Here is a 26,523-nt window from a genome sequence, read left to right as displayed (position 1 = left end):
AGAGTTGACTGAGGAGTTTCTGGATGTGGCAGGACTTGCAGTGCTAAAGCCAGGACAGTCCCTGGTAAACTGGGACCACTGGTCACCAGAGCAGTTAGGTCGCATGGGTGACTAGGAGCAGATGTACCTTCTTAAGCTGACAGAGCCAGATTTATAGCCTCACTGTGATGTTACATCCCTTCTTGGCCTGATTCCTGCTACCCCAATGGCACAAAGCCCAGACAGGAGCTGGTGCTACTCTCCTCACCCCTCTGCAAGCTGCTACTCCAGACCCACCAACCAACCCCATTTTGATCCTATGTAGTCCCTTTAAGTGTGATTTATGGAATGCACGTATGTTGCTTCTCTTTCCATGGCATTCATTATGGTTCACTAAAGCGATACTTCCACAGCGTTGAGAAAGAATCTGCATATAAGAATACTCACAAGGGGCTTTCTTTTTTAAATTGAAAACTCACATTTGTTAGACAATGATATTCATTATAAAGCAAGGGCAACTCAGGTTGACCACGAATAGTATTTTAATGTCCTGGCAAAGAGTTTGCAGAATAACCATTGCTGAAAATGATGGGTAATAATTTTGGGTAATATCTTGTTTCTTCTGAGTATAGAATCTCAGTCATACACTAATGTCAAAGGAAAAGCCAGCAGTTACTTTGATCATATGGCAGGATTAAAGTGGTGACATATTATTATTACGGTAGTGCAATCCCATGTCCAGCTCTGTTTAACTGCTAGGTAGGTAGACATGAGCTGGGTCAGCTAAATTATGCATCTAACAAAATGAATATTTTATGAATCACTCCTCTGTGGATGTGCTTGGCCACCCCTGGATGGGATGGGTGAGACAAGTAGACAGAGGTACAAAGTGCCCTTACCTGTAACAACGCCCAGAGTGAGGTAGAGATGCTTCAGACTGGTGGCAAAGGAGCCCAGGATGAGACCAGTAGATGCGAGCAAGCCACCCAGCATGATTCCCACTTGACAGGATAAACGGTTACTGACAACACTCCCAAGTGGAGCTTCAAAAACAATAACAAATAAGTTCAACAGAAAGGCCTCAGGGGAGCAGCGAACGCTGTGGTATTGCACTGGCAGAGCAGAGCACAATCGCCCTTTAAAAACATTGAGCCCACCCCACTGATTCCACAGCTTTGGAAACTGAGGCCCAGAGAGAGGACGTGACTTGTCCCTGGTCGCTCAGAGAATAAGTAGCAAAACCAGACTAGAACTCAAGTCTCTTGACTTGCATTTCAGTGCTTGTTCCTCATCTTTACTTCATTACAGCCATAATACTGGGACTATTGAGTGTTGTTAAAACAGGATCCACTCTTTATTGAAACTATATGTCACTTGCACAGGGATGTTTGCTATAGTATTGATCATACAGCATTAGCAACCATGATGACAGTGAACTGGTAGAGAAAGAAAGTGAGTGGCCCTGTGTGATCAGCAGTGTCGTGCAGTAAAAGACCTAGCAGAGAGAGTGCAGACAGTTCCACAATGGGGCACTGCTTTCAGGCTGTAGCACACACACCCTGCATGAGAAATCAAAGCCCAGAAAAATCTAAGAAAAATTCTTCATGCCCATGGTGACATTCTGGTCGACCTCACTCCATTTGTGGTTTACCAATGTGTCAGAATTATGTTGACCTCAATGCTTATAGAATATGCATTAAATGTATAAGAGACCAAAGAGGAACTGAAGTTCAGGGGGATAGTATGTCCAAGGTTACCAAGAAATACAGCTCAGAATGCCTGACACCAAGTGGGAGGTTATTTTGCCCTTTTCCTCCTTGGGTCTCCCAGACTAATGACAGGAGTGATGAAAGGCATGTGAATTTCTTTCTGAGGAACAATTCACGCTGACACCAGTACTCCTAGTAACAAGATCAGAAGAGCTGATTCTCTGGGTATCTGTAGAATATGATCATTTTTGTATTGATCAGGTTGAAACTGGAGCCTGACTCCAATGTTCAACTCAAATGAACTTTTCTATTCATCCTAGAGCAGATCTGTTCCCAGTTACTGTCACAGATGTGATTCTGCAGCCTCTTGCCCGTACTCTGAATGTTCTAATGTCATGTTACCAGGTGAGCAAGAAGGTATATGGTAATTGGGTACAACAGGCCTCTCATTCTTTCATAGAATTTAAACATGCTGTTTCTGACATGATCCTTCTCAAAGCCTCACACAAATCATGGTGACCATATTGATCACCTAAGGCCATTTACTCCTCTTTGGGGGGTTATGAATATTTTTGAAAAGATGGCAGTGAGGAAGATGAGTCACCTTTATTTTCTGAGAAAGACAAACACAGCTCTTGGCATGCTGATACAAAGGCTGTGACTAATAATGTGACCCTAAAAATCCAGTGATTGTTTTACCTGTTACAAAAAAAAAAAAAAAAAACAAGCTACAAAACCCAAATATATGATTTTTTGAGCCTTTAAGACCTTCTTATTGATTCAGAAAATCAACTTAGCCATCTCATGAAACCTGCTTTTAAGCCTAGAATTGCTCTCAAATTCCACCCAACCAAGGAAATATATTTCAGCACAATTCAACTGATTCCTGAGCATACACATTTTCCTAAAATTAACTATGTGTCAGTACCTAGAGTGGAATCAGATGAAGTTATTATGAGTTACTGAGTAATAGTATACCGTGTTTCCCCAAAAATAAGACCTACCCATAAAATAAGCCCTAGCAGGATTTCTAAGCATTTGTACAACATAAGCCCTACCCCGAAAATAAGACCTAGTGATGAGCGTGGCTACACAGCATATGTGCACAACTCATGCATTTCGTCCACGGAAAGGTAAAGAAGATGAGCAGCCCTTCTCATCTGCCCCACGAGAGCTCTATTGCTCAACATGAGAGATTGGGGCCAATGGTTCTAAAGGAAATAGTGTCCCAAGAAATTCAGGATGGAATTCGGGGTTTGGAGAGTTATGATGATGTTCCAGAAGAAGATGACTTAACTATATTTGAATAAATGTAGATTGCTGTACCATACTTAAATAAAATAACACATCCCCTGAAAATAAGCCCTAGTATGTCTTCTTGAGGAAAAATAACTATAAGACCCTGTCTTATTTTCAGGGAAACATGGTAGCATTTGTTTTTTGCCACTGAGACAAGACCTGAAAAGATGAAAGTTTTCTAAAATACTCAAGACTCATTGAAATGCAAATAATTTGATCCAATCTTAAAAATTCTCTAAAACACCAATTTAATAACTTTATTTGTCCTCCACTATTAATATATAGATGGAATGTTAGTTTCCATGAATTTCTGGAACAACCTACATACCCTCTATAACACCTTTGTGGTTTCTTGAATGAAATTATAGCCATAGTGAATATGTTTAGCTCATGATTACACAATCCATCCTTCCCCAATACTTCTCTAAGTATGAAGATTTATGCATGAAAAAGATGAAATCTATTAGCCAAATTTTGAAGCTTCTGGGAAGGAAACAGAATGCAGACCAAGACTTGAGATGTGATGCAAAACTGCTGGCTCTCATTTAAGTAGATCATATAGTAATGGCTCATGGTGCTATGCAATGATTGTTCACATGACTAGAGAATTAGAAGGCCATAGCATTTGGTAGAGAGAAGCCAAGCATATGCTGTATGGTAAACTGCTTTCGAAATTAGGAGAAGTTCAGCAATGCTCAGCATCTTATCTCTATATGGAAGAGCCAAATGGTATGTGTCCTTTTGAGTGTATTAACTACAATACTTGTTCCATATGACATCAGCTAAAACCATTCATTCCAAGAACAAGCCTGGTTGGCTTTAGCCAAAGCTAAGATTGACCTTTTCTTTTTGCATATATTTAGCCAATTTTTAACATAGCCCTTCTACTTAGAAAAATGAGTAATCAAAGTCAGTGGAAGGGCTTGGTCATGTACAGTTCAAGAGTAGCCAGTAATTGTCTATCCTGTAAGTGATACTCACCACATAGCATGGTCACACAGTCTACAATGGAATGGATCCATGCTGTTTGTGCATAATCCTGAGCGAAGTATGTCTGGAACTCCACAAAAAAAATTGAGATACATCTGAAAAATATAATGCAAGGCATTTTATACAAAAAGCAAATGAACATGGATTTGAACCAGAAATTACAAGTTTTGGTTCAATTAGCTGTTCCAGTCTCTAAGAGTTTTAATTGCTGTACTATAATAAGTGGGAAATCAGAAGTTGAACATTTGGACCATTCTGGAGAACAAGAAGAACAAGGGGATACTGAGGTCATACTGCTCCAAGGAACATTTTATGGAAAAGAGAGAAGGACAACAATATGGATTCTTTTTTTTTTTTTTTTTTTTTTTTGAGACAGTGTCTCACTTTGTTGCCCAGGCTAGAGTGAGTGCCATGGCGTCAGCCTAGCTCATAGCAACCTCAAACTCCTGGGCTCAAGCAAACCTCCTGCCTCAGCCTCCCAAGTAGCTGGGACTACAGGCATGCGCCACCATGCCCAGCTAATTTTTTCTACATATATTAGTTGGCCAATTAATTTCTTTCTATTTATAGTAGAGATGAGGTCTCGCTCTTGCTCAGGCTGGTTTCGAACTCCTGACCTTGAGCAATCTGCCTGCCTTGGCCTCCCAGAGTGGGACTACAGGCATGAGCCACCATGCACGGCTAATTTTTTCTATATATATTAGTTGGCCAATTAATTTCTTTCTATTTATAGTAGAGACAGCGGTCTCGCTCTTGCTCAGGCTGGTTTCGAACTCCTGACCTCGAGCAATCCGCCTGCCTCAGCCTCCCAGAGTGCTAGGATTACAGGCGTGAGCCACCACGCCCGGCCGATCTGTACTTTTTGATTGGAAATAAATTCACAATATAATGCTAGGTAAAAAAGTACGTTATAATACAAAATAGCATATTTAGTAAGAATTTATTTTTTAAAAACATAGTTTATATAGATAGAAAAAGGCTGAAAGCATACAAATATGTACCCAATCATTATATGTGAATGGTGAGAAGTGATCATTTCTGTCTTTATTCTGCATTTTGAATTATTTTATAATAAACATGATTTCTTATATAATCAGAAATGTGTTTATGCATATGTGTGCAGAGAGAGAAATATTTATGTTGAAAAACAGTTAATTACTTAGGGAAAAAAGTCATAAGTGAACCAGAAGCAACAGTTTGTATCACTGTACAACTTGGGAGAGCTTCGTATAGATTAGCATGGTGCCCTATTCTGAGCAGGAAGCTTTTAGAGCCTGGTGATAACAGGGAAAGAGATCAGGCCTGTGGCTTGGGAATGAGATAAGAGGTTATTAATCTTTTTGGATAGGGCTGAATTCCAACTCATCATGCTTCAGCAGCCCATAGTAACCTGTTCTTTTCATTCTCCCTCTCCTTTCCAGTTGCTGCTAGGTGTGAAGTTAGGTGCTGGACAGCTTGGAGGAGAAAGGAGAAAACCAGATACAATCAGACAGCTGTGTGAGGCAGGGCCAGCTTCATGGGAGTGCAGCCCACACAGAGCCACAGAGCCTGGCACTCAGAAGGATGAAACTCGCTTTAGAGCTCAGCCATCACTGACTTAAAATTCTTAATAATTTTATCTCTGAATTTGTGTTTTTGAGTGAAGGCCAATGGAACAACAGAGGCAGCACGTAAGCAGAAGAGATGCACTTGATATGTGTGTCTGCAGTTCTGTCTGCAGTTCACATGGAGCATTAGAGATGTCATATGGAGCATTAGAGATGTCATATGGAGCATTAGAGATGTCCCAAGAGCACAGAATTCTGGTGGACCCATGATTTGAGGGAGTTTGGTAAGACTCAAAGCAAGTATGAGTTAAGTGTGTTGTATCTGTGGGGGTAGGGAGAAAGAAGGGTCTAACAGCCCTGGGAATCCAGGCTTTCCTTTTGAATCAAAACCTGCTTCAAATGCAGAAAGAAGGCAGTGGTGTGCTAAGAATCACGAAAGATCAGGGATTCCTATCACATCCTTTATTATTCATGTTACTTCTCTGTATTAGTCACCATTTATGCTGAGAGTGATGGCATAAAGGAAAGGGAGAGACAAGGCAACCTATGTTTCCTTCCTTTTCAGTCCTTTCTTACCCACCAGTAAGCTGAAGAAGAGAGAATGTTGACAGGCTGTGCAAGAATCAAGAAGTCAAAAACAGTTGAGTTAGGCCAGGCGTGGTGGCTCACGCCTGTAATCCTAGCTCTCTGGGAGGCCGAGGCGGGCGGATTGCTCAAGGTCAGGAGTTCAAAACCAGCCTGAGCAAGAGTGAGACCCCGTCTCTACTATAAATAGAAAGAAATTAATTGGCCAACTGATATGTATATAAAAAAATTAGCCGGGCATGGTGGCGCATGCCTGTAGTCACAGCTACTCGGGAGGCTGAGGCAGAAGGATCTCTCGATCCCAGGAGTTTGAGGTTGCTGTGAGCTAGGCTGACTCCAGGGCACTCACTCTAGCCTGGACAACAAAGAGAGACTCTGTCTCAAAAAAAAAAAACATAAAAAAACAGTTGAGTTAGTTCCACTAACTAACAGTTAGTAGTGCCAGTTTTCCATTGTTCTGATAAAAATGAAATACATACGCATTTATGAGCTACCAAATAAGAGTTGTGAAACTCCAGTGATTCCACATATGAGTTCAATACTCATTTGCATTTCAAAAAGTCATTGCCTAATATATAAACAACAGTCAATTCATGCTGATATTTAACATTCTCATTTTTCTTTCCTTACAACAACACTAAATAGCAAATTTAAAACGCCATGAACAATTGAAAGACCACTGAAGAAAGGAAAAAGCTTTATATTTTAGTACTTGTAACAGCATTTTTTTTTCCTGCTTTTTGAACAAGGGGCCTTGCATTTTCATTGTGCACTGGGCCCCCGACTATGTTGTTGGTCTTCGTGACAAGAAAGAGAACGGTATGAGCTAAATTCTAAGTCCCAGTGGATGCCAGGATGGAGCTCTGTGTGCCGGGCATAGAATAAGGATCAACATTTGTAGAAGGAAAGCGAAGGACACAGGATTAGGCAGAGAGGTCAAAGTGCAATGCATGCCTGACGAATTCCCAGGGTCCCAAATGGAATGGTCCCGCCTCGAAGCACCTCCCTCAATCAGTCACTGGATGTGGGCGCCCCGGGCAAGGGTGTGCTCTTGGGAGAGGCAGCTCTCCGCAGGTGAGGGACACCTGAGGACTGACAGCTGCAGGCTGTGCTGACTGTACGCCTGGCAGCTGCAGCTGAGGCCAAATGAGAGGCACATGTCTGTGCTCACTGCAGTCCCATTCTTGTTCTCCACACTGAGCACTGTATGCAGTTCTCTGTGAAAGGGACACAAAAAGTGACCCTTCTCCATCTAGGGATTTAAGAAGCCAGACATGCAGCAGTAGATCTGATGCTAGATTAATAATTACATCAGCACTTGGAGTACTGAAACGGAGTCACACCTGACAATGCAGAGAGTAGTAACATGAACTACCTGGCTGATCGTATGAACTTAAATTTAATGAAAATATTGCAGAGCTCTTTTAAAAGCATGCATTAACTGCAACTGTGCTTCATGCTAGCACCTTTCTCCTGAACTGCAGCCAAAACCCTTCTAACTGACCTTCCTGAATTTGCACAAGGCTGCCTTCAGTACATTCTACACTCAATGGTCAGAGCAACCTTTCTAGAACACAAATAAGATTCTGATGCTCCCAACTTTATAACCTGACTCAGGAGACTGGATGGGCTGTCCCTTCTCAATGTGTCTCCTTTCTGCCCACCCGTTGGGTTCTTCACTTCAGCCATATTTAACTTCTTGCTACTTCTTGTAACATGCCACCCACACTTTTTCACACCTCTGAAACTTAAATCCTTTTTCTTTTCTAGGATGCTCTCCTTGCCCTTCTCATTCTTTTAGTCTCAAGATAATATCATAGTAACTCCTCTAGAAGGTTCCCCTGACCACCCCCTGATTACCAAGGCTGGGTTTATTATCAATACCTCTCATATGTGTTTCCACTACACGCTGATTGTTTACCACACTGGGTGGCGATTCCCTTTGCATCTGTTTGTATTCTCCACTAGAATGTTGCTCTGTGATGGCAAAGACCATGTCTGCCTTATCTCACACTCAATCCCAGACATCTAGTATGGTACCTGCCATGTACTAAATACTCATAGATATTATAGGAAGGAAGGAAGGAAGGAAGGAAGGAAGGAAGGAAGGAAGGAAGGAAGGAAGGAAGGAAGGAAGGAAGGAAGGAAGGAAGGAGGGAGGGAGGGAAGGAAGGAAGGAAGGAGGGAAGGAAGGAAGGTAGGTACAGGAAGTGACAAGAAGATAAGGAAGTAAAAGTGGTTGAGTTGCAACTTCAAGAACTATGAATGAGAAAGGGAAGAGGAAGATTGGGTGGTGGCCATATAGGAACATGTGGCTAGGTGGGGGAAAGTGGGGATGTGAAGAAACTGAGTATGTTATTTGCTGAGAGCAAGAATCATAAGAGGGAGCTGCAGAAGCTGGAAATGTAAGAGGAACACATGCTGTCTAACAGGTCCCATAGGATGATAAGATAAGATATTATAAATCATAATCTTTTCTTTTCTCTTCACTAAATAATTTTAAGGAACTTAATATTTGTATGGCTATGTTTGTCTCTTGTGACTTCTTTTTTTTTAAAAAAAATCTTGCTTTGTCATTTGCTTTTCTGCTGGCTGGTTTTCTTAACTGACGTGACTAGTCATATCAGTCAAACTTCAGGTATGTGAAAATAAATCAAAACCAACACCGGAGATTCTTGAAACCAACACCGGAGATTCTTGTCTGAGCATGTGAGCCAACTTGTCAGAGGGAAAAACGTTTAATAATCACATACATGCTTTTGAATGATTGTGACTTTTATGAAATGTGGGGAAAATAGTCTATCACTTCACATCTGTTCTCAAAGGGGAAATGTACCACAGAACTTTTCAAATGATAAAGTTTCATGACTTATGCCTTCTAAACACAGGCACCATCCTAAAGAAATCAAATTTTATTGGGAGCGTGTGTGCATCTCACTGAAAAGATTGTTTTTGTTGTTTTTAGAATATTTGTGCAATTACAGATGTCAGGAGAGCAGGATTTTGATCCCTGATTCTCACACTGGGTAACTGAGAGTTTATCATAAAGCTTCTTAATCTCTCAGGGCCTCACTTTCTCATATATAAAATAAGCATTAGGCTTAGGAAGTGAGGAGAAAAAGACTTTTTTTAAAAATTTTCTATGTGGTTTTAATTTTTACCATCTCAATGAATGAGTTCATTTTTTAAGTTCCAAATTAAACAAATCACCCCAGAGGCTGATTTCCTTGTTCCCATCTCCAGTTCTTTTGGCTGCTTCCTGGCTTACGGCATTTAGATTCAGACACTGGCTACCTCGTCACACTTTTCTCCTCTAAACTTATTCTGCTCAAGTATCCTCCTCTCAGCATCTCCTAGTAACCTCTGATAATAGGCCTTTGCTGCCAGCCACAACACTCTTTTCTGGTTTCTGGCTAAACCCCAGGCAGTTCAGGAATGAAGGCTGCCCACCCTTACCACCAAGTGAGTAACAGATGAAGTTCGTCCGCTGATGCAGCTTGAAACATCTTTCTCTTTCGTTTCTGCCTGGCCGAATACTTGCCATTCTTTTAAGAACTCACTCCAGGGACAACTTCTCTAGAAAGCCTGCCCTGAACTCCCAGGTCAGAATTAAGCCCTCTCTGTGTTACTTTGCATTCTATTTTTACCTAAGTTATATTTAGCGCATTTTGATTATATTTAGTTCTTTATGCCTGAGCCTACTAGATGATGTCCCAATATCTCTGTGTTTTTGGAGGCAGCTAGCACATAGCTTTGTCCACAATGAATGCATGGTACGTATTAGTGGAATTGATTTCAGTTGAATTAAAGTTGAAAACTTAGAGATACAACCTAAAAAAAGATGCAAGACTTTGAGCCCTTGAAGGTAGTCATGAGATCTATTGGCTATCCCAGTGTTTTTGAGAGAGAATTGAGAACCAATGTCCTTCCAAGCAAGAAAAACCATGTGAGTTGCTGATGAGCATGAATGACCATCAATAAATTGTGTCCCTGGTGTAATTCCTCAATTACCTATGAACATGTACCCCAAGTTATTTCCATAGTTTCAGAGGACAGCATTCAACAGAATCCATGTACCCAATCTCCCCCAGCCTTGATATGCAGTTGTTTGTACATGAGTTCGGGGTAGCATCACTCATGGCCAGTTAACAACAGGGCAGACAGGGTAGAGGGAAATTTGGAAACAACTGTCCCCTTAGCACCATGACTCCTCACCACCAATATGACAATTCCCTGGATATTAGAAGATAGCCTATCTTAAGGCAATGCTTCCCATAACTAAGGTAGTTTTTGAAAAACCTACACCTTGTAATTCTACAGTTTTCAAGTGGAAGCAGAGTTTGCACACATTTGTGTATGTATGTGTGTGTGAAGTGTGTATGTATGAGAAATAACAGGATAGAAAGCTCTTTAGTTATGTGCTGGAAAATGTGATAGTGGTTTCTCTGTGTGTGTTAAGAGTCAATGGATTATGAGTGTGTGTGCAGTGACAAATAAACAAGATGAGACATAAAAAAGACTAGGATTCCAGTCCAGCTCTGTCATACTGGCCAAGAAATTGAAGGCAAGTTACTCAACTTTCCTGAGCCTCAGTGTCCTAACCTCTGGGAGGTGACTATACCTATTCTGCTGAAATCACAGGGCCCACGTGAGACAATGTGATTGGAAGAATTATCTCAACCAAAAGCACCACGGACAACTAGACAAGAGTGCAACTCCTTCGTGAAGACTCAACTACTACCCAGAAGGTTCTGGCATGAACCCTCCTTATAAAGCACTGAGCATACTTCCCAAAATTCCCCCTCTTGGGAATAAAGGCAGCTTCTACATGTAAGAACCAACATGAGAGAGAGTCCTTTTAACCCCACAACCTCTTCACACCCAGAACACAAGATTCATAATATAGATGGGAGAAAAATTAGACTCAATATCAATGACATTATTTTAAACAAATCTACAGTTTACTATTAATATAAGACATAATCAACTAACTCTTATTGTAGCAAACAAAAACATCTTGCTTCTTCTATCCTGCATTATATCTTTGTTATGGCGCAGGGGAGAACATGGATGATTTTATTGATGATGCCATCAAGTAAAGTTATTCGTCCAAATAACTTTCTTATACTGAAATGACTTTCTTATACTGCCAGGAGTGCATTGCCAGAGAAGAGAAACAAGGAGTTCTATGTGAATGAAAGCATTTGTAGAGAAAAGAGCTACTGAAATGCAGATTTCAAGTATGAATTTATTCTAAATATAAATGAGATGACTGAGTCTGAATGTCCACACATGTAACTTAAGCATGTCTAACACTATGTCCTTGGAGAAAAGAAGGAGAGAGAGAAGTGGGCAAATGAGACTGAGAGAATCCCTATATTTATGCTGTTGCTCTCCTTTAACCTGGAATTCAGCCTCCACCACAAAGCCAAAATGCAAATAAAGCAAAGGAATTTAAATTCTAGGTTGTAAGCTTCCAAGAGCTCAGTACCTGGTAAACCAAAGGCTTTTCAAGGATTATTTTGACCTTGCATGATTTTCCTTTCTGGGATGAATATAGACCCTAGACCTGTGTAAGATTAACTCCATGTGGTGTGTTCACAAATCCGCTATAAACTTTATAATCACACTCTTGTCACTTGACACCCTTTTTCCTCATCCATGAACTTAAAGCCACATGTCATACCATTATAATTATGATCTCTTACCATCAGTTGTCCACAGTGTTTTTTTGATTTGTGAGTTATGAATCACATATCCAATTAGATCTGTATTTCCATTGTAAAATTTTAATGATTACGGTTGAGCTTAATTATTAAGATGATAGATAAAGAGAATTCTGGAGAAATGGACTTACAGAAATCATCTTACCCATCCCTGGAGCTATGTCAGCTTATGCTAACTTACCGTCTTGGGTATGCATTTAGCAATTCTTTAAAAACCTTAGAAAACTAATTTCATTAAGAAAATACCATGGAACCACTCCCTCCTCTAATGAACAAATCAGGGCACTTCCCATGTCATTTCATATGTGATAGGTTTTAAATATTTCATATTAATTATCAGTGGAAGATGAAGAGAGAAAAGAAGTGTGTATCACATACTTCCACATCTTCTAGAGCCGCTTATGAGAAAAAACGGCTACAATAGCCACAGCGTTTGGTCTAACATTCCAGGTTAAAGTGTCAGATATTATAGAAGAGACCACTACCAGGACTTTTAAGTGTCAGAAAATTACATTCCTTGCAAAGAAAAAGATATCTGAGCAATCAAAGGATAAGCACACACACACACAAAACATTCATATGCACATACAGGTAGTTCCACATTGATGGGTTCAGACATAGAATGAGGCAGTTGTAGAAGAAAAGACAAGCCAGGTCATCTTGATAAATCAAGAAGAAAATCCCACCTACCTGGTGACTGCCCGGGTGCAGATGGTAACCAGGAAACAGCCAGCCACGATCATCCAGCCCCAGCCGCCATCTGGAGGGGAGGTAGACCGAGCTCTATTTACTTTTGCCATGGTTTTTCTTTTTTCTTCTTTTCCAGGTTATTCTACCAGCCAAGTTATAATCTTGGAAGAGTTTTCTGTCCAGTGACTTCCTGTTGGCATTCAAGGTTGGCATAGAATGCTACCTGGCACATGGGTTACTGGCCATCTAAAATAAAAAATCAGGATGTATTTGTATTTTATTGCCATGTTGATTGTTTTCAGTTGGTAAAAAATAATTATCACGTTCCTATTAAATATGATTATTTGTAACTGAATACTAGACTAGGGCAAAGACTATTCACTTTCCTTGGTATCCCTCTTCCTCCCCTTTTTTTTTTTTTTTTTTTTATATAATAGGGCCTCTCAAATTTTAGCCAAATCCATGTCTACCGTGTATGATACCATTTTCCCTAGCCTCTCTCGAATGTAGGTGTGGCAATACAGTTTTGTCTAGAGGAAAAGATGTGAGCAGAACTAATACGGGCCATCTCTGGTTCGTCAGTTCAAAGGCAAAGATACTTCCCCAGGATTTCCAGCACCCCTGTGCCAACAGACTGGACCACCGATGTGGAGATGAGGCAGACCAGGACATTGGCCTTGAGGCCAGCAGAGCTACCACATGGAAACAGCCCAGGTCCCCAAATGACTGTGAAGAGCTGTCCCTCCCATTGTGGACTTTGCACATCTCTACACTGTTACATGAAAGATAAAGAAGCTTCGATTTTATTTGGGCCTCTGTATTTTGGAGTCTCTCTGTTACAACGGCTTAGATCACATCCTAATTATTATACAGCATGAGTCTGACCATAACTTCTTTGGCATTTTTAAGAAGGTTATACTTTTCTAAGTGTGTAATTGAAGCAAGTAGAAAATGACAAATAAATAAAACAGAATACAGCACCCAGGAGCTAGTACACAATATTTCACTCTATTCTAAATAAGGTAGCAAAGATCAGTGGAGAAAAAAAGCATTATTCATCATATCATATTACAACTCTCCATTTAGTTCTTGATCTTCCAGAAATAATAGAAGTAAATATAAAAAAAAAAGAAGTCATTAAAAATTTAGGTGAAGATATAAACAAAAATGTGTTGATCTGTCTAAATTAAAATATAATATTTCTGTACAGATATAAATCACAGTCTGGGGGGGAACATTTGCAATGCACAGCTCAAAGAAGTAATATCTGCATTAATTAATTCATTCATTCATTCAACTACACATACTTATTGAGTGTCTTATACGTGTTGGCACTTAGGTCAATTCTACATCTTAGTGATTGTGAATTGTGCAGTAATAAACATTCAAGTGCAAGTGTCTTGTTACAATTTTATTTTGATCACCAGAAGAAATCTTAACACGAATTAAATAAAACATCATTTCAAACAGGACAAAATGTGCATTAATTGATGAACATACACTGTGTACCACCTAGTAAATTATGGGCACACCAAATTGCCTAATAAAAAATTGATTTTAAGACCACATCTTCCTCAAGAAAATAGCTCATAACAGAATTTTGCAAGCACACATCTTTGAAGCCACTGGAACAAACTGTGAATTCAGAGAGCACACACAGATCAAAGGGAGTGAGGCCAAGGCAATACGAGTGATTCCCACATTAAGTGAAACCACTCAAGTTTGCTCACTTTGAAGTCTTGGGCCTCCGTCTTCATCTCATTAGCTCTCCTGTGAATGTTGGAAGACGGACAAAGGAGCTTGAGTGGACAAGTGAAGATTATAAACCCATCAAAAGTATTGGAAGACTAATTTAGATAAAATAAAAATTATTAGTAGAAATGATAATCTTGCTAATCACTGGCCTGGGTACTAAGTAATGGCCAAAATACTGGTGATGGAGATGGGGCTAAGTGAAAACAACTTAGATATAGAGCTGTTTAAAGAACCGTTTTCACAGGCCAAGCTGCTAGTAAGCAGCATGACAGATGGTATCTCATTTAACCCTTACAACAACCATAGAAGGTGGGCATTATTGTCCCTATTTTACAGATGAGAAACTCAGGCTAGAAAGATTGAGTAATTTTCCCAATTATTGTTAATACCATAAGGCAGCAGAAATGGGACATGAACTTTGGCCTGATTGCAAGGCCATTTTTCCTAGCCAGCACCCTGCCTTGCTGCCACTACCTTCCTTATTCTTTGGTATAAATTCATAAATACTTTTGTCTAATCATACACATAATTCTCACTGATGGCACACCTGTAGGATGACATGAATTGCAGCCTGATGCAACTTTAACTTCCGTTCTGTTAAATGATACCATTGGTGTTTTCCTGAAACGTGCCTGTAGATCAGCCACAGAATCATCTCCGATTTCAGAGCAAAACCAACCTTCCAAAGGAGTCTCCAATAGTCTGAAGTTTCAGGATCAGTCCCTCTAAAATACAACTCTCATGGATAAGTAGCTTTAACAAATTACTTTGTTTACCAAAATTAAACACTCAGCAAAAAAACCTCTTATTTAAAAGACCTACCATATTTGTATTCTTGCTTTTATATACACAGCCTATAGGAGTAGACAGAGCTAGTTGCCTGCTCCAAATCCACAGTTCATTCAACTACACATACTTATTATTCCCATTTTATCATAACACTGGTTTTGTGTTCTACTCTATCTTCTGTCTCCCGTAGCCATTTGCTTCAGGGAAGGCAGGCCCAGTCCACTGGTTCAGGGAATAGGTTTGGACTGGTGTCCCTTTCCCTGGTCAATGAGTTATGAGGGATGACGTGTGAAGTAATTCGAGCCTATGACCTATGAGGGAAGTCCTCTGAGAAATGTTCCCTTGCTCTTAAGAAAACACACAGGAAAGAAACAAGCCCCTCTTCTTCCTGTAGACATTTTGAATCTAGGTGTGATAGCTGGAGCTATGGCGGCCAGCTCTTAAGCATGAAGCTTGAGGACAAAGTCAAGAAGCCAAGGCCAGTACAGCAGAATGATGAAAAGAACCTGGGACCTTAACGATGTCACTGAGCTACTGAATTAACCAATTCTGGAGCCACCCTATGTAGCCTGTTGGATAACATAATACATTTTACTTATTGTTGGAACTAGTTGAGATTTCTGTTACTTCTACCAAAGTAATCTAAACTGGTGTATTCCCTTAGACAGTGGTGTGCTGCTGCCAGCTCTGACTGCATGTCATGATATGCTTCATCCAGTGATGTCATGTTGGTGACTTGAAATTGGCCCTGGAGCAAGCATGCCACAGAAATCGCAAATTGGCTCACTAGACATCAAAGCTCTTTACGTCCCCTAAGAGAACCAGCTGTCAAATATTTACTAGCACACCACTGCAACGTCAGAGTAATTTACAGTGTACACAGTAAACATTGCTAGGAAATATTAAGTAAAGCCAAAGAACTAAGAAAGAATTCAATTTGCTAGTGAGCCAGCAGCTTAACCAGCCTGTTACCTTTCTAATAAGGTAATCTGCCTGTCTTCTAAGGCAAGGGTTGGCAAACTGCAGCCCTCAAGCAAAACTTGGCTGCTACCATTTTTAGTAAACAAAATTTTACTGGAACACAACCATACCCATTTATTTACATTTTTCTTTGGCTGCTTTCTTGCTACAATGGCAACTGAGTACTTGTAACTGAGAATACATGGCTCAGAAAGCCTAAGATATTTACTATCTGGCCTTATACAGAGAAAATTTGTAGATCCTTGTTCTAGACAGACGTGAGGCATTGATCTGCATGATAGAACGCCAATATTTGGAAGGATAGATATTTATGACTATGGCAGCAGAATGGCAGAGTGGAATAGTGAAAAGAACTAGCAATCTAAGGAAGATCTGGGTTCCAGCCCTGACTCTCCATCTTATGAGTTATATGAATGAACTTAAGCAACTTACTCAAAGTCTCTGAACCTCAGTCTACTCATCTATAAAATGGGGGCAATAATATTACTCTCATGAAATGTTGCGTGGATTAAAATGAGGTCTGAGGAATACCTGGCACAAAAATATAGATATTGTCTGCCCTGTGACTAAACCTCTTTTCATTCATTCATCCCTCATTAATTCAACAGATATTTGTTGAGTGTCCAGAAACTATTGCACCAGAAACCATTCTAGAAGCTGGGCTATAAGCAGTGAAGAAAACAGATGTGGCCCTGACTTGATGAAGCTCACATCCTAGTGGGGCAGGCAGGCAAACAGTTGAACAATATTTTCTGAACCTCAGTTGCCTTGTTTGTAGAAAAAAATACCCTATCTGCCCACTTCACTGAATTGTAGTGAGAGTCAAATGGAAGCAGTCACAAGCTGGCAGCAACGAGCAAATCAAACTTCAGGACATTTTTGTTAACACCTACAGTATTTTCTAAAATGCTTACATTCATTGTCACAATGTAAATATCATTAAATTGATCTAAAATATCCAAATTTCTAAATTCTCTTGAAAAATTGAAAGCTCTGAAAAGGTACTGGGCTGCATTCCCTTGTGGCAGCCACCAGCTGGAGCCAAGCAGCAGCGCCCCCTTTCAGACAAGACCAGCCCCCTTTCTTCACCCTGTCCCTGACACCCCATACTGTTCAACCCCTGTACTGTTTCACTCATGTATAATACCTGCCAGGCCCCTTGACCCAGTAAGATTTTCAACGCCTGCCCAAACTGTGCTACCATAAATCAAAGCTTTTCAAACAGCCAACTGAGTCATGTTCGTGGTATACTTTATGTCTAACTCTCTTTATTTCTCAATTCCAACAGAGCTAGCATTTGAGAGTCTCCCTACACCTGTAACAAACACATAGAATGGAATAACTCACCGATTGGACACAATTAGCTGCCAGGTGTCATGAAATGATACAGTCGATTGTACAGGTAAAAAACCGAAGCTTAGAAACCTCTTCTGTGGTACAATCCTAGCCTCTTCTTGGATTTTTCCATTTAAATAACCCCTAAGCTGAAGCTGCTTTTCAGTGTAAGACTATAAATCCACCTATCCATAAACATCCAGTATGAGGACCATCCTTACTTAGTGGTGCCTGGTGCTATTAAAGAATACTGAAACAGGCAGTGCTGTGCAACAGCCCTTCTGGAGAGCAACAGAATTCAATGGATCAAGAATTAGAATGTTATTCATATTCTTTGAACAGCAATTCCATTTCTGGGAAGTTATCCTAAGAAAACAATTTAATCTGGTTTGCACTGATGTGGAAAAAAAGAAAAGAATTTAAGAAAAGCCAAACACTGTGGCCAAAATATAATAGGTGCATTATGAATACTATATAAAGCAGAAACGGCCTAAATGCTTAACAACTAGGAAGTGTTTGGAAATTGCAATACATTCAACAAATCATAGTTTGCAATCCTTTAAAATTATAAACAGGAAGATAATATTATAATATGAGAAACATTTATGATGCCATGTTAAAGCAAAAAAAAAGCTATGAAATTGTATATACCTTGTGAGAGAAGCTATGTAAAGCTTATGTAAAAGTTGTATGCTTATAACTGTCACAAAGAGTAGGAAGAGTATGCAAAAGAAATATACTTGGGCTGGTATGATTAAGTTATTATTCATTTCCTATACTGTGTTAAATATCATTTATATATAATTTTCTTAAAACGTTCTTAATTTCCTGCAGTGAGCACAAAAATCCATATCAGTTATTGATACTGCACTTTGAAAATGAGGTGATTATTCACTAAAGGACATACCCCGTAGGCAACAAGCCCCTGGCAAAATAGAATGGTTCTGTTTCCTTACAAAGCCATTAAGTATCATTAATTTTTTTCTTTGCTGCTGCTAAACCCAAGATTCCCTTTTCATTTGTTTCAGTTGAGCTTCCTCTCTTGGGCATTCCCACAACTTTATAAGAACTGACTTGTGAAGATTATCTCAAAAACTACAATTGTACACATTGAAATAAAACATTTAAGTAATCATCCCAGCATGGCTATGGTGAAAGCATGATGAACAAAGGTCTGGTTAAGTCAGAGAGTCAACCTGGGTAAAACCACAGAACAAGGAACATCCTCGCAGGACTCCAGGGCGGGGAGAAGCAGCCTCCCTGAAAATATCTGTAGGCAATACTACTATTAACAACTCCTCGTGAATAATCGTGTTTGATCCTCACAACCTGCAGAGATCAATGCTATTCCCCCCCTTCAGTGGTGAAACTGAAGCTCAGAGAAGTAAAGGGGCTCCCCTTGCAACACTGCATCTGAGTATGAACGGAGACAAGCAGCTTTGGCCAACTTTGGACTGCAGTTGTCCATCTGCCCTCGAGATTTCAAAATTGCTATCGGCCTTTCTGTCAACAGGATGTCCAAGCAATGTTAAACACCTATTCATGTGAGTGACCACGACAAAAAGGGGCGGGGTAGGGGTACAGGAAACCTACAAGGTTACCACAAGGGGATACTGCTGCTCACAAACAGCGCATGTGAGTTTCTTTCAAAACAGGCTGTTGATAGATTTTTGTATATTCAGAAGAAACGTGTGGGTTAGTCAGGGCTAACCTAGTTTCCTAGAGACTTTGAAGCAGCCTGCAGTTCCCCCACGACATTCAGCTGAGCATTCTTGTAAATAATTAACCCACCTGATATTGGACAAATATAATGGAAAAGTCCTTGATTAAGTTAATAGGGTACCTAAAACTATAAGCAAAGGAAGCATTTACCGTCACACAGCTCTTCGTTTTACTAATCAGCCTCCCATTTATTTTATTTTGACATTAACCACACAAATGTAATTGTATTCTGCATCCTATTCTGGCTTCAGAAAAGTTTTCTGAAGCAAGAGAAACTATATTATGAAATTAAGAAAAAAAGAAACTATGATATTCTTCTAAGATTACTCCTTACATTACAAGTTGGGGTACATTCTCAATTTCACTTTATCCTCCTTGCTTTAAAAAAAATCTATTTATTTGCAAAGAATTCCTGCTCAAATTTAATAACCTTCCAGTAAAACGCCCCATCTGTGAGGCAACTCTTTCATATTGCCCTGGGTAAAGTTTTCTGAAGTGATCCCGTCTGTCACTAGGAAACCTATAAATTTCTTAGTAAGCAACGAGGACAAAGGTTAAGAGTCCTGTTCCAGGACTTGCTTGGGAAGGCTCCCAACACTGGCTTTCCATTGTTCTTTCCTTCCTTAATCCCTTCTATTTCCAGTGCCTTAACCTTTAGGACTACCCTTACTTTATAAATTGGTTGTCACTATAAAAGAGGTAAAAGGAATATGATAGGAAAATACCAAGAAGGAATCGAGACAGCAAAGTCCAACTGGCAGGACTTAGTTGTATGACCTTGGATAAATCACTTCCTCTCTGCTTCTATGTCCTGATTAATAAAACCAGAATATTGAATTACTGATGTCCATCCTCTAAGCCAAGTGACTAATTATTAAGTATGCCTTTCTTAATATGTAAATTACCTAGTAGAATAGACACTCTCAGTAAACTCTAATTAATTTTACTCTTTGTTATTACTTAGCAATTCTTTGAAAGTGAAGACAACTCTCCTTTGTTATTACTAAAAAATCATGTAATTGGCTTTTTGGTTTCTCCTTTTTTAGGCATTTTAAAAATATTCCTATACTATTCGCTATAATAGTTTTGAAACAGGTAATAGTTTTGAAACATTTCCTGATGTATTGCCCTTTTTTTGGTAAGTTTCTCTTAAAGGACCCCTTCTGTCATTAAAGCTAAGCCAAGAAGCTTATTGCTCTAGGGAATGAGAAGATAAGTTCCGCCCAGAATAAATGCACCTACAGACAAGGAATCATGGGACTGTATTGTAGTGGACCTTTGCACCACACAGACAGAGAAAGTAGAAGCCTACCCAAAGAGGAAAGGTAAAGGATTTTTAAAAGGATGATGAGCTGCCCAGATTTCTCTAGGACTATGTGTCCTACTCCCTGAGTCTTTTATTGAGACAGAGTCTCACTCTGTCACCCAGGCTAGAGTACAGTTGGCACCATCATAGCTTACTGCAACCTCCAGCTCCTGGGCTCAAGAGATCCTCCTGCCTTAGCCTCTCGAGTAGCTGGGACTAACTACAAGAGTGCGCCACCATGCCCGCCTAATTTTTCTATTTTTAGTAGAGATGAAGGTCTCACTCTTGCCCAGGCTGGTCTCAAGCTCCTGACCTCAAGTGATCCTCTCACTTTGACCTCCCAAAGTGCTGGGATTGCAGGTGTGAGCCACCGCGTGTGGCCCTCTCCCTAAGTCTTGACCAGGGCAGGTCTGTGTTGCAGTGGAGAGACAGCAACCCTACAACCTGGATAGGCAAGGGAGAGGCTCCAATAAGGAAGCCCGTGCTATGTGCCCTGTGTATAACAGTGGGAACACACAGCTTCACTAGTACCCTGTGTCCAAGCAGACAGAAATGGGGTGCCCACTGACTGTCCCTCATCTCCTAGGTGGCACAGAAGTGATCTGACATGCTCGCGTGTTCTCAACAGAGACAGGGAAGACAGCTATGAGATAAGACCCAGGGCTGTGGCAAAGGGGAAAGTGATTCTATGGCAAATACGCTAAGCCCAGTGGAAGTCATGGCTGATCCTTAAGAACTGCAAGAAAGGTGGGGAATTCTCCCAGGCTCTGGCCACATGGAGTTCAAACTCTGGGTTCCACCTGCATCAGACACTTCAGTGACGCGGACAGAAGCCAATACCTACGGAGCAGCAAGATGAGTTTCACTTTATGTGGAGGTGCAGGAGACCAGCAGATGCCCAGGGACCCACGCTAAGGAAAGCTCTGCATAGGCCAATGAGAACTCGGGAACAATCAGAGACCGGCATGCCAATCACCTCCTTCTCCATTACCAGGAGGACACACGAGTCCCCCCCTAAACCAAACACACTGCTCAAGAAGGAGCGATAAACACAAGACAGGGAAGAAACTGCCCTCTTAAGATTAACATTGGATTTTGCCAAATAGAATCCAAAGAAGACTGATCTTAGCTGGAAAAGATTAAATTTGTCAAGACTGCTAGACACTTTTTTAAATTGAGGTATAATTGACAGACAATAAAAACACACCCATTTTAAGTCTCTATTTCAATGAGTTTTGATAAATGTAAATACTCACAAAACCACCACTACAATCAACATATAGAACCTTTCCTGGGGGGTGTTGGGGAGGGGTAAAAACTTACCTGTTGTGTACAATGAACTCTATTCAGGCGATATGTATACTAAAAGCCCCAACTTAAGCATTACAAAAGGAATACATGTAGCCAAAACATTTGCATCCCCTGAATATTTAATATTTTGAAATTTTTAAAAAAGAAAAAAAATATAAAACATTTTCATCACCCCCAAACATTCCCTCATGCTCCTTTGTAGTCAATCCTCACCAATCCCAACATAACACTACCACTGATTTGCTTTCTGTCAACATAGGTTAGTTTTGTCTGTCAAGAATTTCATAAAAATGGAATCACACAATATGGACTATATTGCTTCTGGCTTCTTTTGCTCATGATAATGTTTTGGGATCATCCAGTTTGTTGTATGTTGTATGTAGCAGTAGTTGATTCATTTTTATTGCTGAATAGTAGTCTCTGTTATGGATAGACTAAAATTTGTTTATTCACTCATCTGTTGATGGGATATTAGAGTTGTTTCCATTTGTAGACAGTTATGAATAAACTTCTGCGGTCATACGTTTACAAGTCTTTTTGTGGACATAAGTTTTTATTCTCTTGAGTAAACCCCTAAGGATGAAAGTGCTGAGTCATATGGTTAAGTATATTTTAACTTTAGAAGAAACTGTCAGATTGTTTTTTTAAGGTGGCTGTGCAATATAACCAGTAACATATTAGAGTTCCAATTGCTCCACGATCTCAACAATCCCTGGTATTAATAGTGTGATTAATTTCAGCCATCCTTGTGAGTTTGTAATGGTATCTCATTGTAGTTTTAATATATAATTCCCTGATGACTAATGACATTAGCCATTTTTTTCTCATGTAATTATTAACTATTATTATATCTTCTTTTGTGAAGTGTCTGTTCAAATATTATGCCCATATTTTAGTGGCTTATCATTTTATTATTGAGATATAGAATTCTTTATATAGTCTAGGTACAAGTTCTTTGTAGATACACATATTACAAATACTTTCTCCCATTCTGTGGCTTACCTATTCATTTCTTAGTGGTGTATTTTGAAGAGCAGAAGCTATTGATTTTGGTAAACTGAAATTTGTTATTTTTTTCCTCATATAGTCAATGTATGTCTCTATATTAGTGGTAAACAATTAAAAATTGAAATTTTAAGATACTATTTTATAGTACCTTGAAAAAACATGAAATGCCTAGAAATCAATTTAACATAATATTTGCATTACTTGTACACTAATAAAACTACAAAATAACACTGAGAAAAATTTATGAAGGCCTAAAACAGAAAGGAAGATCCATGTTCATGGATTGGAAGACTTGGAAGATGTCATATCTACCCAAGTTGATTGATTAATAGTTTCAATGAAATCTCAACCAAAATTCCAGCAGTACTTTTTTAAAATAGAAATTAACAAACTGATACTAAAATTTACATGGAGCTGCAAAGGACCTAGAAAAGCCGAAATAATTTTCAAAAGGAAGAACAAAGGTTTAAGACATACATTAATTGACTTCAAGACTTACTCTAAAGCCAAAGTCATCAAGACAGTGTGATATTGGCACATCAAGTCAGTGGAGCAGAACAGAGAGTCCAGATATGGACCTACATATTTTTCACATGAGAAATGAATCTCGAGTCTTATGTCATACCATATACAAAAACTAACTCAAAATAGATAGCAGATGTAAACATAAAGCAAAAGCTATAACACAGAAGAAAACAAGAAAAAATTGTCATAATTTGGGCATAGGCAGAGGTTTCTTAGACAAGACATAAACAGCACAGCGAACTCCCCACTCCTGCCTTCCTTTAAAATGGAGGCTTATGAAGAAGTTTAGATTTTTTATAGCAACAAAGAAGTCGTCATTGTTTTTCACATCTGCATTACTATATGAGCAAGTCTCAACCCGATCACAAGCCATTGGAGAAGATTTCCAAATGGGCTTGACTGTTGCCTCTGCAGTGGGGAGCTACTCTTTTGGGGTCCACCATTTGTGGTCCATAGGGTGTCCCATTCAAAGCTCTTCTATCTAGGTACTCATTTCTGTCTCTGTAGGAGCAAGAGGGAAACATACAGATACTATCTCTGATCATGGAAACTCAGTGTTCTCAGCCATGATCTGTTTGGCTGAGGATTGGTTGGTCCTCAGAGTCCTCAGGACAGGCCATGTTCAGCCCATGTATTAATATGTGACCATCTCCTTAGCCAAACACCAGCCTCACTCCCAGCCCATCACTTCCACTCCCAACTATCCTGACACTGTAAATTTCTTGCAACTCACTAAAAACAAGTCAGGCTTTAGATCTTTTTACATGCTGTTTCCTCTACTTTCCAATTCCTTTCTTCCCCACTTTTCCACCTGACTCCTGCTTCACTCCTGCTTCAACCGCTTCCACCCTCAAAGCAGGTATCCAGGCTCTTGGATATCTCTGTGCGTGCCTCCCCCAGCACTTACCAAATACATCCTTGTTATCTGTTTACCTGTGTCTCTCTCTACCACTAGACTCCCCAGAGCAGAAATTATCTGAATATCTCAAGTCATCTTTGTATCTTCCCCCAATTCTCCTCACCGTCCCCAAACTACAGAATTACACACACACACACACACACACACACACAGCTTAGTGTGTAGTAAGAGCTCAATCAATGTCTAATAAACGAATGAAATAAGTTCTGCCTTCTCCAGGGAGAACTCCCTCGAGTCATAAGAAATAAATTAAAAGCATAAATAACAATCACGAGTTTTTAAACGGCAATTCAGCTGAAAGAAACATACAAAGCACTTTATCTTCATCAGAGAGAGTCTAATCTTGACATAAAGCAAGAAAGTCAGCCATTACAACTAGAAAATCACACACACCGGAGCATGGCATCCTTGTCACGGAGGTACTAGGCAGCACTTAGAGCTCAAGTCTCTGACTGCTGGACCAGAGAGAAAACCACAACACAGTGCTAGCAATGATGGTTACTATTTGGAGGTGCTTAATCCACCAAGCTCTGAATTCACTGCTATATACCTATGTTATCCCATTTTATCTCCATCTTGACCCTGTGAGGTATGTATCACACTCTCCATTTTACAGATAAAGTAAAGAATGCCCTCACCCTCCAAGATTCAAACTCAAGTCTGTCTTCCACGCTTGTGTTCTTACTCAGCGCACACTGTTGTCTCTCCTCTGGGCTCTAAGCGCCGCTATGGTGGAAGCCATAACTGTTATGTTCCGTACCGTATCCCCAGCACCTAAACAGTGCCTGGCATATATTTGCTGAACTTTCTTAAATGGAAGCCTTGTGGATATTCAGAGAACCATAGTTTGCCTCTAGCCACTTGACATTTTATTTAATTTCTCTCTTACCAAGAATTAAATACCTGGTTCCACCCAACCCCATTCAACACCCTGACCTGTGGCTAGGAAATAAGAGACCATGAATATTAAAGGGCAATTTTCTAAATATGAGAGAATTCTAACACTTTTCTGCATAGCAGTGTAGCAAAGGATTCCAGGTGGTAGCCTTACAGACTTTTATCCTGGGAGCAAACTCAAGTTCCAAAAGGGAATGATGTGGGAGGGAAGTTAAAGAAACCCCTCTCTCTCTGCTTAGGCTTGCAAAGTCTCTGGCCCAGGGACCCAGTTGTTTTCATCCACTTAGCGTCTCTGGGTCTTAGAGATGCCTTCAACTGCATAAGGATTTATTTATTTTTGTTGCTCAATGATGTTACACATGTGCTATGAAAAAAAATATTATTCTTAGGTGAAGAAAAACTAAGGATGTAACGTTTCTCCCCCCCTTTCTGCTTCTCTCTGCTTAGTCCTCAAACAGACCCTGGTAACAGGAGAGTAAATAATCACTGACTTCATCCAGAAATTTTTGGATGCCAGAGACCTTTGGGCACTAAACTGAAACACCGACTTTTGCTAAAGAAGCTGCCAAAGTTTCTACATTGTGTGTGATACTTTGAGGACAGGAACACTTTACATAAGACCTAGAATAAACAGCAGAGTGATTTATATGGTATTTGGTCTACAGAAAGGAAGAAAAAGGTAGAACTCGTGATTCACAGAAGAGGCAGAGAGTAAAGAGTGAAATTCTTTCCCACCCTTTCAGCCCCTAATCCACAGAGCTGCTGATTCTAGGCAACATCAGAAAAATGCCTACTTCTGAGTCATCGGCAGTGCAATTCATAACCAAAAGCTCGCCCCAGCTACCATTTTCTGCAGTAACAGAGTTCTGGCATAAAGTTGATATAATGTCTGGTACAAAGCTGGTGCTCAATATTTGTGTGGCTCAATGACTACATTTTTGTGTCTAACTCAGTGGCCTTGCAGAACTCTCTAATTTTGCACTCTTACAGAGCATGGAATTATTAAATCAGATTATGTTATACCAGAAGCTTCTTGGCTGCAGACAGGAACCTAGAGGCTTGAGATGCACTTCACAGAGTCCTTTTGTTAGTCAACAGAGAGCCCGTTATGGAAGAACAGTGCTGCCTGTCTAGACCACAACAGTCCCCTCACTCTGCAATCCCTGCGATCTGCCAGTTGTTGACATGGTAGGGGCCATGAGTCCCATCATTCAGTTTGCTGGAAATTAACCCCTCCCATCATGCAGTCTTGTGGAGAACTGGTGTTGGAAGAAGGGTGTGCAGGTGCTCAGAGAGTGCGCTCCCTGAGAGCAAGGGTCCTCCAGACTCCCACTCCCCACTCAGGCCCCAGCACCCGGGATCATGCCTGGAAAAGAATGCGGTTCGACATGTATGTCATGAATGAACCTCCCCAATTCTCTAGTTCCGGTTGTTTTCTCAAATCATATGG

The 26,523-nt window shown here is 40.1% G+C and overlaps 1 protein-coding gene across 2 annotated transcripts in view; it reads right to left on the bottom strand.

Annotated features, from left to right (window-relative positions):
- Positions 1–26,523, bottom strand: part of SLC16A12 (solute carrier family 16 member 12) — an 84,830-nt gene that overhangs the window by 14,905 nt on the left and 43,402 nt on the right. Inside the window, exons 2-4 of one of the 2 annotated variants that reach the window (XM_076009986.1) lie at positions 12,526–12,771; positions 3,969–4,072; positions 879–1,022 (exon numbers count right to left, since the gene is read on the bottom strand). In XM_076009986.1, coding sequence (XP_075866101.1) covers positions 879–1,022; positions 3,969–4,072; positions 12,526–12,635 — 358 coding nt within the window. In that variant the 5' untranslated portion in view covers positions 12,636–12,771. The remainder of the gene's footprint in view (positions 1–878; positions 1,023–3,968; positions 4,073–12,525; positions 12,772–26,523) is intronic. The other variant, XM_076009987.1, reaches the window with a different exon arrangement.

This window comes from Microcebus murinus, chromosome 14, assembly GCF_040939455.1.
Source record: "Microcebus murinus isolate Inina chromosome 14, M.murinus_Inina_mat1.0, whole genome shotgun sequence".
Taxonomy (NCBI): domain Eukaryota; kingdom Metazoa; phylum Chordata; class Mammalia; order Primates; family Cheirogaleidae; genus Microcebus; species Microcebus murinus.
The sequence above is the reverse complement of the archived record's forward strand: the minus strand, read 5'-3'. Positions and strand labels throughout refer to the sequence as shown.